Source organism: Anguilla anguilla, chromosome 14 (genome assembly GCF_013347855.1).
Source record: "Anguilla anguilla isolate fAngAng1 chromosome 14, fAngAng1.pri, whole genome shotgun sequence".
In the NCBI taxonomy this organism is placed as follows: domain Eukaryota; kingdom Metazoa; phylum Chordata; class Actinopteri; order Anguilliformes; family Anguillidae; genus Anguilla; species Anguilla anguilla.
Window position 1 is genome coordinate 7,159,792 of NC_049214.1, and position 13,970 is coordinate 7,173,761.

Genomic DNA, 13,970 nt, shown 5'->3' on the forward strand with positions numbered 1-13,970 from the left:
AAATAAAGGATATATTTCCTTATCTATATTTCCATTTTCTTTCCATTTTTGCTGACTAATGAAACTCTTTAGTTACTGCTGTGCCACCATTATGCAGGATTACTTCAATGTAAGCATATTCACTCTTCCAATGCACTTGACTATAAGACAGAGACAATTATGCACCCTAAACACAACACAGTACTACAGAAATGGCAGAGACCATCTGTGGGACAGGGGTGACAGATCTGCAGTGGCCACTTTATTATTAGATTACTATTCGATTTTTATATCAGATATGGTATATCAGAATATTATTAGTCAGATTACAACAAACCGTCTGCATTCATAAAAGACCCCTCCTCCACGTAATCTGAGTTAATAATGCAAGGCCATATCATATTTAAAATGAAAATAAAATGAACTAGAGTCTCATTACCGAGTGTTTCACATTCCCTTTAAGGCTGAGTTCAGTGCCTTTGATGTGGACATTGAACAGTGTTATTACCTCTCAAGTGAGTATGGGCTAAGCAGCTAACAACCCCAAGAACCTTACTGGAAGCTCCCATTGTCCCAGGCTCTTCAATGAAAGACAAGCCAGCATAGTTTTATGCAGTTGTTTTCCTTTTCCTCCAAGTTTCTGAAAGTGCAATCAAATCGTGATTTGTCTCTGGAGCCACATTGATAAATGTGGTTCGGTACTTTCACAAGCCCGTAATTACCAAAACATCTTCAGGTCTGTCAAAACCAGGGCCACTCCCAGGAACCTCCTCCCTTCCTTGTCATATGAGGAGAATGAGTCTACTAGATGCCTGCCGTGTGAATCCACCCCTTCACATCAAAACATAATATTGTTCTTTTCACTCATGCAGAAGCCAATATACAATTACATAAACCTGACTAAGTAATGCTGAGTTTCACCTCAGATTAACTGCCACATTCATAAAACATGCAAGCCACTTTAAAGAGGGCAAATGACAGGGTATGAAGAGAAAACCAGTGGAACAAACTATATAAAATATTTTACCATGAAAAGCATAATTATGTATAGGAGTGCCATTTCATTTGCATATCTAATTTCAAACTTGAATCTATCAGAAAAGAATTGCTCACACACGGACACATTACTGACACAAACTTTCTATGTCATCAGAATAGTATGGTGGGTTTGAAACTTTGACTGGAGCAGAGAAACCAACTATTCTCTCCACCATTTTCTCCCAGCAGCCTTCATTTCTGTTACATTTAATCTGCTTAATTATGTCTAGAGAAAAAAATAGATATGAAATATTGGAATATGTGAAGGACAAACCGCTTTCCATACCAGTATGTAGCACATAGGATATTCCATTCAAAAGTAATTCCTCTCCAATGGATTTGAATCATAGTGTAATGCCACAGAGGTCAGAGATAGACAGGATCAGCAGTAGGGCTGGGCGATATGGACAAAATCAAATATCACAATATTTTTGACCAAATACCTCGATATCGATATTGTGATGATATTGTGGGGATGACTATTGGTACTTTCACAAAATTACACGATGAGATTTTTGATAACTAACCGTCAGTAATGCCTGTGTAATAACTAAGTGGGTAAAGGCAAATAATAGAACAGCTAGAACAGTCAGGTAAGTTAAAATTACATCACTTTACTGTAATGCTGCCTTTAAAACCAGGAAAAGACAACACTTATGCCATATCACGATATTACGATGTACAAAATCCCAGACGATATGTAGTCTCATATCACGATATCGATATAATATCGATATATTGCCCAGCCCTAATCAGCAGTGATCCAAACAGAAAACTAGAGGCGTGAAAAGTCATTGGCGTGGGACTGAGGGGTGGGGTGCAGCAGTGGCACAAACAGCCATCCCCCCCCCGCCCCGGCAGATCCTGGCTGCGCTGGGCTTGTTTTGCTCCAGGGGGAAGTCGCTCTGGCTGGCATCCAGCCCCTGCTGCCTCAGCGTGCCAAGAGCTGCGCCCCCCCCTACGCAAACACGGCCGCGGCACAAAGCCGCTCAGAGAGGAAGGAGAGGCGGGGAGCGCGATGCCAGCTATGCGGCAGAGGTTTTTCGGGAGCTCTCTCAGCTCCGGGCGCACAGAGAAGCCCGCTGTTCTGGAGAAGGGGGCAGCTGAACGGATCCCACACAGCAGGTGTCGTGGGATCATCTGGGGGCAGGCGACGGGATACCACACCGGAGAGCCGGAGAAGAGGGGAGTCTGTTTGCGGATGTAGCACACTCACTCGATCTCACTGTATTTGTGTACCTCAGTAAAAGTGTATTTTATGTGCCTGCTACTGTATGTCTTTCATATTCAAAATTCCAAACAGAATAACACTCTTCCCATCTTCATATCTCAGTGTGTAAGAAAATTATGAAATGATTATGAAATCCACTGTTCAAAGACATAGCTATAAAAAACAAAATTAAGCAGTTCATGCCAAACACAAGAAATGCCGACCCTTTTTTCAGATGAGATCTCACGTGTTTCAAAAGTATAATCAGATAAAACAAGCTGTGACGATGTATAAAACTGGAACAAATTAACAGAACTAGTAAATTAGTAAATAAATTAAGAGACATAGTTCAATACACACATGCTGTACTTATGACTTTGGATAAGTGCATGTCAAGAGAATCACGTTTCCTACCTGGCTCCAGAGACGTCGACGCCCACCATCAGCTGGCCGTTGAGTGACAGGAGCTCGTCCCTCAGCCTTATCTGCCCACAGCGGGCGGCGGGGCTAGTCTTCCTCACCTCCGTCACCCAGAGGCAGCCCACGTCCAGCAGGGGGCCTTCATCGCCCTTCCTCCGCCTTCGCCTCGCTCTCTTCTTCCTGCCCTCAGGATCCCCGAGCATGGGAATGTTCCCGAAGCTGAGGCCAAACTCCTCCCGGCCCCCCTCCGGTTTGTCGAGGCACACGGCTAGCACCTCCGCGTCCGCGCCGTCCCGGGCTGGGGCGGCAGGCGGGACGCCCTCCCCGTCCGAAAAGTTGAGCTGGATGTACTCCACCAGCTTGCGGATGGCGGCGCGGCAGAGGGAGGCGCCGCCGCGGTGCTCCTGAACGCCCAGCCAGCGCTCCAGCACGGGCAGGTGGCTCAGGGCGTTCTCCTGGGTGATGGGCATCCTGGCTCAGCCCGCCTGGGACACCCCCGCATCATGGGCCGAGGGGGAACCCCCTCTCACCAGCGCCGGATTCCCGGGAAGGGGCAGAATACGTCGTGGGCTCCGGCTGTCTCCTCCTCGCTGCGCACTAAACAGCTCTGCAGGGCCCTCTCGTCAGATTTAAGGCCCTTCCCTTCTCCCGCCATTCCGCGCATGATGTCATCCTGTATTTCTTATTTTTTTAATGACCGTAGGAGCAAGTGGGAGCCAGCGAGCAAAGGGAGCCCAGTTACTAAGCAGCATGTAGAAACTGGAGAATGTGTGTCATTAGATGCGCAGCTGAGAGAATTCCAGTTCAGATGAAGTGGAAAATGCCGGATCACTGTGAGAGAGGAGCCAGCGAGTGGTCTCTTAGAGCCTGAGACATTCACCTAAAGAGAAAAACATAGAAGCTTCATGAATCTCAGAGCTTGTCGGGAATACTTTCTAGCTGACATAAATTTTCCTATTGACTTCATACAGCCCTAAATCTATTGTTTAAGAGAATGTGGTCAAGCCTCATGAACTACAAAATGCTGAACTCTGGGAGGGGGAGTTAGCAAATCAACTGTAGCTTTAGAGAGATTGAAAAAGCATCAGAAGCAACAATATGTATGCTGAATGAAATGACAGGTCAGATCATAATGTACCAGCTCAAAGACTAGATGGACTACACAACTTTTGACTTGCTATGAAACTTTGTGTTGTGGGTTTTCATTGTCATAATGACAGTACAAGTGCCTAAGGTTTGGCCTGTGGCTCATGTTTGGAACTGGGACAGACCTATCTTTATTTGCACCAGATGCTGGATCACACAAACCACACTGTTGCCATTTTTAGGTGGATAGTATGGTGTGGACCACAAGTAAATGATTGTTTTAACTTCAGTCTCAAAATAAACCAAGACCTTACAATCTTATGAATCTATGCCCTTCTGTGTTCACTATGAGTAAAGAAAAACAAATAGAGAGGATGTATTTGACACAAAGATCGGATATAACTTCTGTATGACAGACTATGACAGATGCATACAAACAACAGATCTATATATGATATATTGCATTGTGCTGATTTGTAATGCTGTTACAATTGTATGTTAACCCTCTAGATAATTTTCTTAAAACTTAAAAAGGCCCACAGCACTGAATAGAGTCCAAATAATCCAATGACTCTCTATGAATAAACCCTCTTTAATGTACCACTATATTGCAGAACAAAAATAGTCCTGAATTGATCTCTCTGTCAAAACAACAATGGAGTACACTCTAATTTATATGTGTTGATTAATTCATCTGGAGTCTATAAATTGACTTATTTGTTTTATTGTTCCTGACCATAGAAGAAAAGTTATAAAACTCAATTAATTATATTTTGAATACAGTATATGTACTCACTGGTCCGTGACCCAGGACTGCTACCGTTCCAATCAGAGTAGCTCACTTTGAGCAAAGTCAGCTATTGATAAGGAAGGGGCTTCAAGCAAAGCCAAACAAGGTGCAAAATATCAGTAAGAACTCAGGGTAGTGTCTCATCTGGCTTTCGACTGCCTTCGCTGTGAAATGAAAAAGAACGAATGGAGAATGCGCAGTACATTACCGTTAACATTGTCGCTTTCTGTGAGCTAAATCTTTATCAAAAATAATAAACAATACGATGGCTAGGGTTCAGCAGTCAAACATTGTGTCAGTTGATTTATATATCCTGATCAGGTTGAACATACACAAGAATCCGCGACTTATGTTACAGTAGCTTGATTATAAATTCACAAAGAATGTTGCTCTCATAAAAAAAAAATTTCACAAACAGCCACTCTAGCTCAGGAAATATCATAGAAGTAATTACTGAACAGGACAGAGCATACCAGATCATCATCAGATTGTCATATCTCAAGCAAGTGGGAGTAGGTTGACCCATGATCAGAGAATGTGTTTTCACCCAAACAGGATAAAGATCACAAAGCAGAATTGAGGCCAAGCTGTCGAGCTAAACAGCAGGATGTAAATGTTGCAGTGACATTTGTGGGGTAGTGTCGACAGCAATACTGACAACAATTACTTTTTTATATAAAGAACCAGCAATACTCACCCTTTGAAGTGGCATTGATGGGACAGGGGTTTACAGCGGTTACATTCCACAACTGAGAGATAATTCAATACTCTCCATTTCCATAACAACAGTTTTCATGGACCTACCAATGCTCAGATGCCATATGGTCACATGATTTAAACCCCATTAGTGTCTGCTGTCGTTTCCAAATGGCATGCAAGCATTAAACGCCTCACAGCACGGAATCACATTATTCTTCCCACAAGCACGTAAATTCAGGCATTTCATGGAAATTTATATCCTATAAAAGGGTAAAAACCCAAGCATTTCCCATGACAACTACGGATTGCAGCAGAAACATAAAGTGGTTTCACTGAGGTTGACAAACAATGCAGTATTTTTTCAAAACAAGTTGGGACATGCAATGGTGACAAATATGTGCGTTGAAATTCAAAACATGCAAAATAACGGATTTAGTAAAAGTTTCTTATTTTTTGAGTTTCCATTGGATAAAAAAATTGGAGGCCAACTTCAAATTAACTCAGAACATCATGGCAGAAGGTCAAGGTTTTTCAAACACTACTGCGTGACACCTGCACCACACCTGCATGTTGGTCTAGCTAACTTTGGCATAAATAAAGAAAACGTAACGTGTCTCTTTATTCACGTACAATGTATTGTCATTCATGAGCTCAGATCCTTGTGATTCCCAGGTCCAGGCTGCATATTCCAACAGCCAAGCACTGATTTCACAGAGCAGCTGTGGCTCAGTTTCCTCCTCCATGCTGCTGAGTGCAATGTATGATGACCGAATAATTCAACACCATGTCTCAGAAGCTGACTGGAGTTACTCTGAGCCAACTCATGCTCAGATTCCCACCAAGAAGTGCATCTTGGGCAACAGCCCCTCAAAGCTATTACAATGAAAATTCATACCATAGCATGGAGTGTGGAAGGGCCAAATTAAAGAATGGAATAATAATGTTATTATGCATTCCAGCACTGTGGTCTCCAAATCATGAACATTATGGGCCTGTTTTGCTTTAGCAGCCATTTCAATAAGCTTTAATTCTGTTTATTTCACTAGCTAAAAACACACAGCCAGTGAGAATTTAACTGAAGAGATTTAAAAAAGGACATACCCAGAAATGTGTAGATGATAAGGAAGATATTTACAATAAATCTGCTTAAGCAGAAAAATCTAGGTAACTACCCATGTTTCAGCATTACAAATACACACAATAAACATATGATTGCATGCATCTACCCACCTGTTTGACATGTAAAATTATTTTTAACAGCATAAACAATAATTGAGGGGGAAGGAAATGGGAAGTTTGAATCTGACAGAGGAAGTTCTATTCTTAAACGCAGTGCTATTTGTATATGTGTGTGAGTGTGTGTGTGTGTGTGTGTGTGCGTTTCACACTAAATAGAGCTATTCAGTTTCACTGTACGACACATCTCATAAAGTATAAAGCCCCTGTTTCCCAGTGAATCAAGAATAATAAATCTCTGTCTTCTAAAAACTAAAGAACTGTCAAGCATGCATGTCATCACAGTACAGATTAGTCCTAAGACTAAGCAGCCTATAAACTAATGTACCCAGTAATTAAATGTATTTAGTTTCCTTAGCGATCCATTTGACTCTCCTACCTCTTGAAGAAGTGGAAACCATGACGTATCGTATCAAGAAATATATTGTGTCAAATGGACCATTACTGAGAGGCAATGATATTAGCGATACTTTCAAAGACAATGAATATTAAATGCAGGTTCTGTCTGGATTTTATTTTCTCATAGAATCACTCTTGGTACATATAAATCTTCTTGACAGCTGTGTACATACGGGAACAGGTAAAATATACAATAAAATAAAGCAAAATGAATGCCATTCACTCAATTCAAGTTTGTGTTATGTAACATGCTAAATAATGACTCAGTGAATTAGGTTATTCCATGGTCTTAATATGTCAGCTGATCAAAATTTATTTTAGAACTGACCACTATGTTTGCTCATCCCACTAAGCACAGACCCTTGTTATATAATTTGTTATTTATTAACAAATTTAATCCGTATAGATTATAAATCATTTAAAAGTCCTCACAATGCAGGTCTCAGATGTTTCCTTTTGTTGGTTTCAGCTGCTTGTGTTTTTGGATTAAATGCAAACAGGAACACCGGAAGAAGAAAGTGGAACTCTGCAACATATTGCCAGTCTGGAGGAGGTGGAATTTAAGCAGGAAGCAAGCCAGGCCCAGACACAACTGCCATGTCCAGATCACACCACCAGGGAATTCACTCATCCAGCTGGCCAAGCACTTCCTGGGAATTATAGGATAATATGGAACCATTCCATCCAAGGACTGTTACCACCTGTTCTCTGAGGGCTGGATTTGACGTGTTATCTCATTCTAACATGAACAAAAACCAGTCTATTGTTGTCAACATAGGGTACTGTTCTTGTTGCTATCTACAGTACCGTTTACAGTGCAGGCAATGGATAGAGCACTTGCATTCTGACCAAGCTTCTGACAATAGGCCAACATTGTTTGGAATGGATGTGAATGTCGCCTTAAATGCACGCACGCACCATGAACAAAACATCTCAAGCACCAGAGAAGCAATAGTCATTATAGCAGGAGACTGAAGAAGTAGAAGATAAATATTATAGGAGGTCCCATGTAATGCAGCACAGTTGTAAACAATTTGTTTCTGAGGACACTTCAAGCATTGTGAACAGTTATAAACAATCTGGGGGAACAATGGCTGACAAACCGATGCATGCTTTTGAATTTCTGTTATTGTTACTTGCCAGAGTTTGAAACAATATGTTGCAACTTCAAAAGTAACCAAAGACTAGAAAAAATGTACAACAGTAAACATTGAGTACACATACTAAATTGCAAAGTTTGGTACTGTGCCTGCCTGAAAAACTTAAGTGTGACCTCATTCACCCTTTCATTTGGGCTCCCTTGGTAGTCATAATCTCATAATCAAACTGGAAAAGGTTAAGGCCTGGTAATGTTGTGAAGTCATCTTGGTTCTGCCTCCTTTCTTGAGAACTATATAGCTAATGTATTTGTACCCAAGCTCATATGATTGGGTCAATCAGTTAATCAGTTATCGATATGTCTGCAAATACAAAATACTATATGAGATAGGCCTAATTGTTGGTAGATGATCTATAGCCCTAGGTAAGATTAATTGTGGCATTTGCAAAGTACAGTAACGGTAGCCTAGTTAAAGCAGTTAAACTGTAGACTAACCGTTAGATGAGTAACTTCAAACAACAGCTTACGTTTGTGCATTTCACAATCGGTAACGACAAAGAAAATGATAACGTTGTCAATATAAATATCAATATAGTCTACTTGCTCTTCCATTTGCCAGAAATCGTTATTAATATTATTTATCTATTGTCAACGGTTAAAGAGGATTAGAACAAATTATATAATCATTTCATTAGTATTATAAATATTCGTTATTTGTATTTTAACCTTTTTTTTTTGTCAGAACTACAAGATTGAGATTTATGTAGTATTAGAATGACAGCAATATGCTCCAGCTGAAAAAGGCACACAGTTCCAATGTTAAGCAATTTGTCAAAAATATAATTCTCTTTCAATATCCTGAATACAAGACAGGTTACTTAAAAGTGAGAGTGAGAGTCAGACTCGAAACAGATATTTTTTATATTCTAACAGAAAATAAGTCTGTGAGCCGAAGGTGCCACTGTACAGACCACTGTAGCCAGATTGAATGGATAAAATCTTACCTCTCAGCTTTGCCCTGGAAAGAAGAGCTATTGACGTCAATTTAATGTGGCTTGCTTTCGTGTTTATACAGAACTTTCGGTCCAAACAACTAATATGCTTTTGTAAGCATCGCCATAAATGATACACTTTCTGTATGACATTTTGTTCATCTGGGTATCGCCTGCAGTTCACTTTCCGTTCGCACAATCCAAATGACGCTCCAACAAATGCAAAATTTTTGTCAGACTTCGCTGCTTTTGAACACGGGATACAGTCCTCATCAGTTTCCGAGAGCTTGAATATTGAATTCGCTTAAATGTAGTTCTTCTCCAAAAAAAAAGTTTTCCATGTGGCACTGTAAAGACAGTAGACTACGGCAGTTATTACCTTATCATGAAACCTTTGTGCTAACGGTGTAATATTTCGTTCAGTGTGGACTAACTTAAGTATGCCGTTAAAAGTTGTAAAGTTATAATTACATTTAACTAGCCATCAAGAAACATCAGATGTTTTTTTGGCATAAAAGAGCACAAAAGAACTGCAGCACTACCATATTCAAGTTCCACCGAACATTTTCAAACCGCATAACCTGTAGCACTCTAGCACTGTCTGTATAGCCTACATTTCAGCCACAGCTTAATTTCTCTGTAAGTCAACAGCAAAGCCAACATCGTGGGCGGAGACTTTTGACGTTGACAGCTGTATCCAACTGGGGAATGAATTAATGTGGGAATAATAACAGTTTCATGAGTCTATCGAAATGCTATAGGGGTAGAACAGCTCTGCTTGCTTTAACTGTTTTCATGATTTCAATGATAGTCTTGGTCGAGATATTCCTTCTCGGTTGTCTTTGACCTAATTAATCATAACATACTGTGTTGCCTAGTGGTTTAAACCCATAATTTCCATAATTTAACTTTGCTTTATTCCATGTTTTAAAATAAAACATAAAATGATAATACTAGGGCAAACAATATTTTTTATAAGCTTGTTCAAATGGTCAACTCGTTGTTTTTACACATTCACATTCAACTTTTTTTTTTTCTTTTGTAATTATTGCAATCTCTTGGTGCTTGCACTGTTTCAGTAAACAATAATTGTGCTGTCCAGAAACAGATTAATTATTGCGAACAGTAAGGGCCTTTTGTAATAAAATAAAATGTGTGACCTTGTAAATGTGTTTATATGAATTATTTTCAGGTGAGATTTAGCTGCTTATGTAGATAATTGCATTTAACGCTCACTTGTCTGCAAATATGCTTATTGGAAACCTGGATGAAGAGAATTTACCTTTAATGTTTGCATGTTGGAAAGGTTTATGGCACATACGATGATACCCCTTTCTTTATTAGTGCCATCAAAGACTATTGATGTTTGCATACATTAAGAAAAATTCAATAGTTATTCAACTTTATTGATTTGTCTCTTCCACAGAAAATAAATTAATTGTTTGCTATAAAGCACTGAGAAAATTAATCAAATCAAAATTTAATTTGATGACTCATTAACTCATTCTTTTCTTTTTGAAATAACCTGATTGGTCTATGATTCAGGATCTCTGAATATGTGATTGCTGTCATCTTGTCTGGATCCCTTTTACTCTGTGGAGAACAAAATTTGTCAAATTTGTCTTGGCCCAGCCCTCTCCAGCTCCTCAGAGACTACTACACAGTGTTTTTCAAGCTCTAAGACCTGTCCTGATTTCTTAAAATTCAAAGGAACATTCTTATGGGTTTGCAGTTTAATTTCCTCCATGATCCCAACTATGCAACTCCAAGTATACACAGGGCCAACAAGCTTTATGGTCTTCTCTAGATCCGGGTGGGTGTAATTATAGTGGCTTAATATTTTTTTAACATTGATTATTTTGGTGGGAATTAAATTAATTAATCAGATAAAACTGATTGCTCAGATAATATGGCACACAGAGCCAAAAGTGAATTGTATATTTTCATCATTATGGTTTCCAAAGGAATAAATCCCGGGGTGCTGAGTGGTGCATTCAGTTAAGTAATTGTACACGGTGCTGTGAAGCCTGGATTTGCCAGTCCCTCACAAATTTACAGCAGATGTTCCAGTGATGGCATGAGCCTTCAGTTGTGTCTACTTCAGTAAAAAAACTAATGAACCACAGATACATTGGAGCTAGACAGTCTGCTCAGCAAATATGCAGTGGAAACAACTTTAAATTTTCTTCCAATGCTTATAAACAATGCAGCTGCCAATAACTTTGCACACATACTGTATAGTACTACATGGCTTTTTCAAAGGCTGTCTTTGTATTCTGTTCAATGGTTCAAATATCTGTTTTTTAACCTTTATGTAACCATTTTTGCAGCATTTTCTTTTACTGCTGTATGTTCAAGCGTACATTATTCTCCAGCCTCATCTGTGAAGCAGATGCCTGACACTGTGTTCACATGAAGTTTGCCTGATTAAAAGTGACAGCTGACTGAAGAAAAGTCTTTGTGGAAATATGAACAGGACACTTAATCTGCCTCAATCTGCCCTAATCTGCCATAATTTATAAAAAACTTAATAATGGATAAGATTCTGGGGTGATGGTTTGGAAGCACGAAAGATAAACGACAATAATATTTCTTGTTTTCCTCTTTTAAAGTATAAAGCATCTTTTGAGTTTAAAGAAGTACTTCATCTTCAGACAACACTTTTCCTACATTTTCATCATTGCATAGGCTGACCATATAAAAAGGCCAAAACATAACAGACATATCCCTCCTTGATATACATGGGACTTCTGTCCATACTAACCATTTCACAACACAAACATAACATGGGAAACTGTTTGACGCAAACTGAAAATGTTCAGAATGTGGTTATATCCTGCTTAATTTGGCACCGTTTATAAATATTAAATAGTACGTAACATTTACTATCTTATACTTGCTCAAAAAACATACGACTCCCAACAAAAAATACTTTTGTCTCAGTTTAAATTGAGATAGTCACAGTGAATTTTTTTATTTTTTGACAGATCTAATCATTCATATCATTTTGAGTGCTAGCAACATGGGATGTGCCAGTTTCTACTGTACAGAGATATGTTTCCAGTTAAGGATACAATAAGCCTGTTTCCAGCATGTACTAATGGATTAAAGTAATAGTTTGCAATTGTAGAGCTCAATTTTTCTCAGGATATGAAAATACTTTACCGTGGACCGTGGTTTACTTCCCTCAATGGATAGCACCAATTTGGATGTATGACAGTCACTGTGCACCAGGACGCCTACTGTACTTCTGCTGTGCACAAGGAGGGATTCAGGTTAGGAACTTGGCCAGGACACTGGGGGACCTTTGACTGTGTCATGGAATCTTTATTGACCAATGAGTCAGGACCTTAACATCTTATCAAAAAAGATGAAACCCTGTTCCTGAAGATCTACCGTTTTCATTCCAGCCCTAACAAAGTACACCTCATTCAAGTCAGACCACTCCGTAAACTGAATAACAACTCCTACAGTAAATGTCCTCATTTTGGCTTTTAATAGTCTTACAGTGCTAGCGAGTGGCATATACTATGCCACAATGCAACACACTGTAGTGATACCAAATGGCCTGGGAAGTAAAAATAAACAAATTTAGCACACAGATGAAAATACAGAAAATGTCCAACATGTTGTAATGGGAGCCTTGGGAAATGACAAGTGTATGAATAAAGCTAGTAATCAAGAGTTGCACCCTCTGTATTTACCAGAAGCTGAGGCTTGTGGGAAACATACAACTGAAACTTACTTTCCCACTGATGCGGACGGGAACAAACAGCACATGGATATCATATAATGTAGACAGGCTGCAACTACAGCAAAAGATTGTTCTGTTGGTGAAAGTAGACATGTAGGAAGATCATGTTCTAGCATAATTATTATAGACCACAGTCTTGCTGCTTTTTATGTAGTTACGCCCTGCTCTGTCATGCTACTCATCCTCATAGTTCTTTAACTCTCTGCAGTGTTTACGTTCTGTATATGTCCCTGTGTAAGGTAGAGAATATGGTAAAGTTTGGGGTATCTGGTTTACAACAGAGAACCTGCAGGTGCACTTGACAATTTCTTTGTTGAAAGTGTAGTAATGAAGAGTGCCAAAATACTGAAGAATACCAAATTCTACCATTTATATTTAAATATTCAACGCTATAAAAGTGACAAAAAAATTTAAACTAATAAATCACTGGGCTCTGATGAAGGATACAGACCAGGGACTCAGTACAACCAATAAAAACTAGATGTTCTCCTCCAGATACCCATCTAAACAGCAGAGCATTGCCAATAAATAAAGGCACTGCACTGACCTAAGGAAAGGCAGTGGATTACCACGCCTTTCTTTCAGAATCCTTCTATCTGTCAACAAAGACGTTCATAGCAATTCCTGAAAGAAATGGTGCGAACATTCAGGCCACACAGGACCTGCTGATGATGCACATTGTCGTGTGCTAATGGTCGAACGTTTACTGAAGTAATAAGGCTCAAGTAGGGTGCTCCCCCTGGGAATCTTTCCTGCAGTCTTCGGATTACAAGCTTAAACCACAACGCTGCGGCACTCACAACCTCGTTCTGAACCACTGAAGGAGATAAATCTCTCATTGCCCTTTCAGCAAGGAAGCTCTATGTGGACCTGATAGGGAAGCACTGCTGTGAGTAGCTGCTGCTCAAGACTGCATTGGTGCTCTTCCCTTGCTGTTCCCATCGCCATTCTCCCAACTGTGAATATGCCGTACAGAGACCACACTCGGTGAGCCAGCCGGAGTGCAGCACAGTTTGGGGGGGAGGGGGGCGATTTCGTAGTGTCACCCTGGCCTGTGACGGAGGGGAAATTACTCCCAGCTGTGTGCCACAGTCTGGAACCCCAACTCCCTACTAACAAACCAAATTCTAGCAAACTGGGAGGAAAACTCCTGAAAACAAACTACCACAGCAATCACCTGCCATTAAATCTCCAGCCGGTGATTACAAACAACACATTATGAGCAGCTTATTCAGCCAGCCTGCACCATCTCAGGAGGACTGGGAACT

At 40.0% G+C, this 13,970-nt stretch overlaps 1 protein-coding gene across 1 annotated transcript in view; it reads right to left on the minus strand.

Annotated features, from left to right (window-relative positions):
* Positions 1 to 9,554, minus strand: part of LOC118213214 (PDZ domain-containing protein 2-like) — a 59,783-nt gene extending 50,229 nt beyond the window's left edge. The window contains exons 1-2 of the mRNA XM_035392010.1: positions 8,961 to 9,554; positions 2,642 to 3,527 (exon numbers count right to left, since the gene is read on the minus strand). Coding sequence (XP_035247901.1) covers positions 2,642 to 3,117 — 476 coding nt within the window. The 5' untranslated portion in view covers positions 3,118 to 3,527; positions 8,961 to 9,554. The remainder of the gene's footprint in view (positions 1 to 2,641; positions 3,528 to 8,960) is intronic.
* Between the last annotated feature and the right edge of the window lie 4,416 nt (positions 9,555 to 13,970).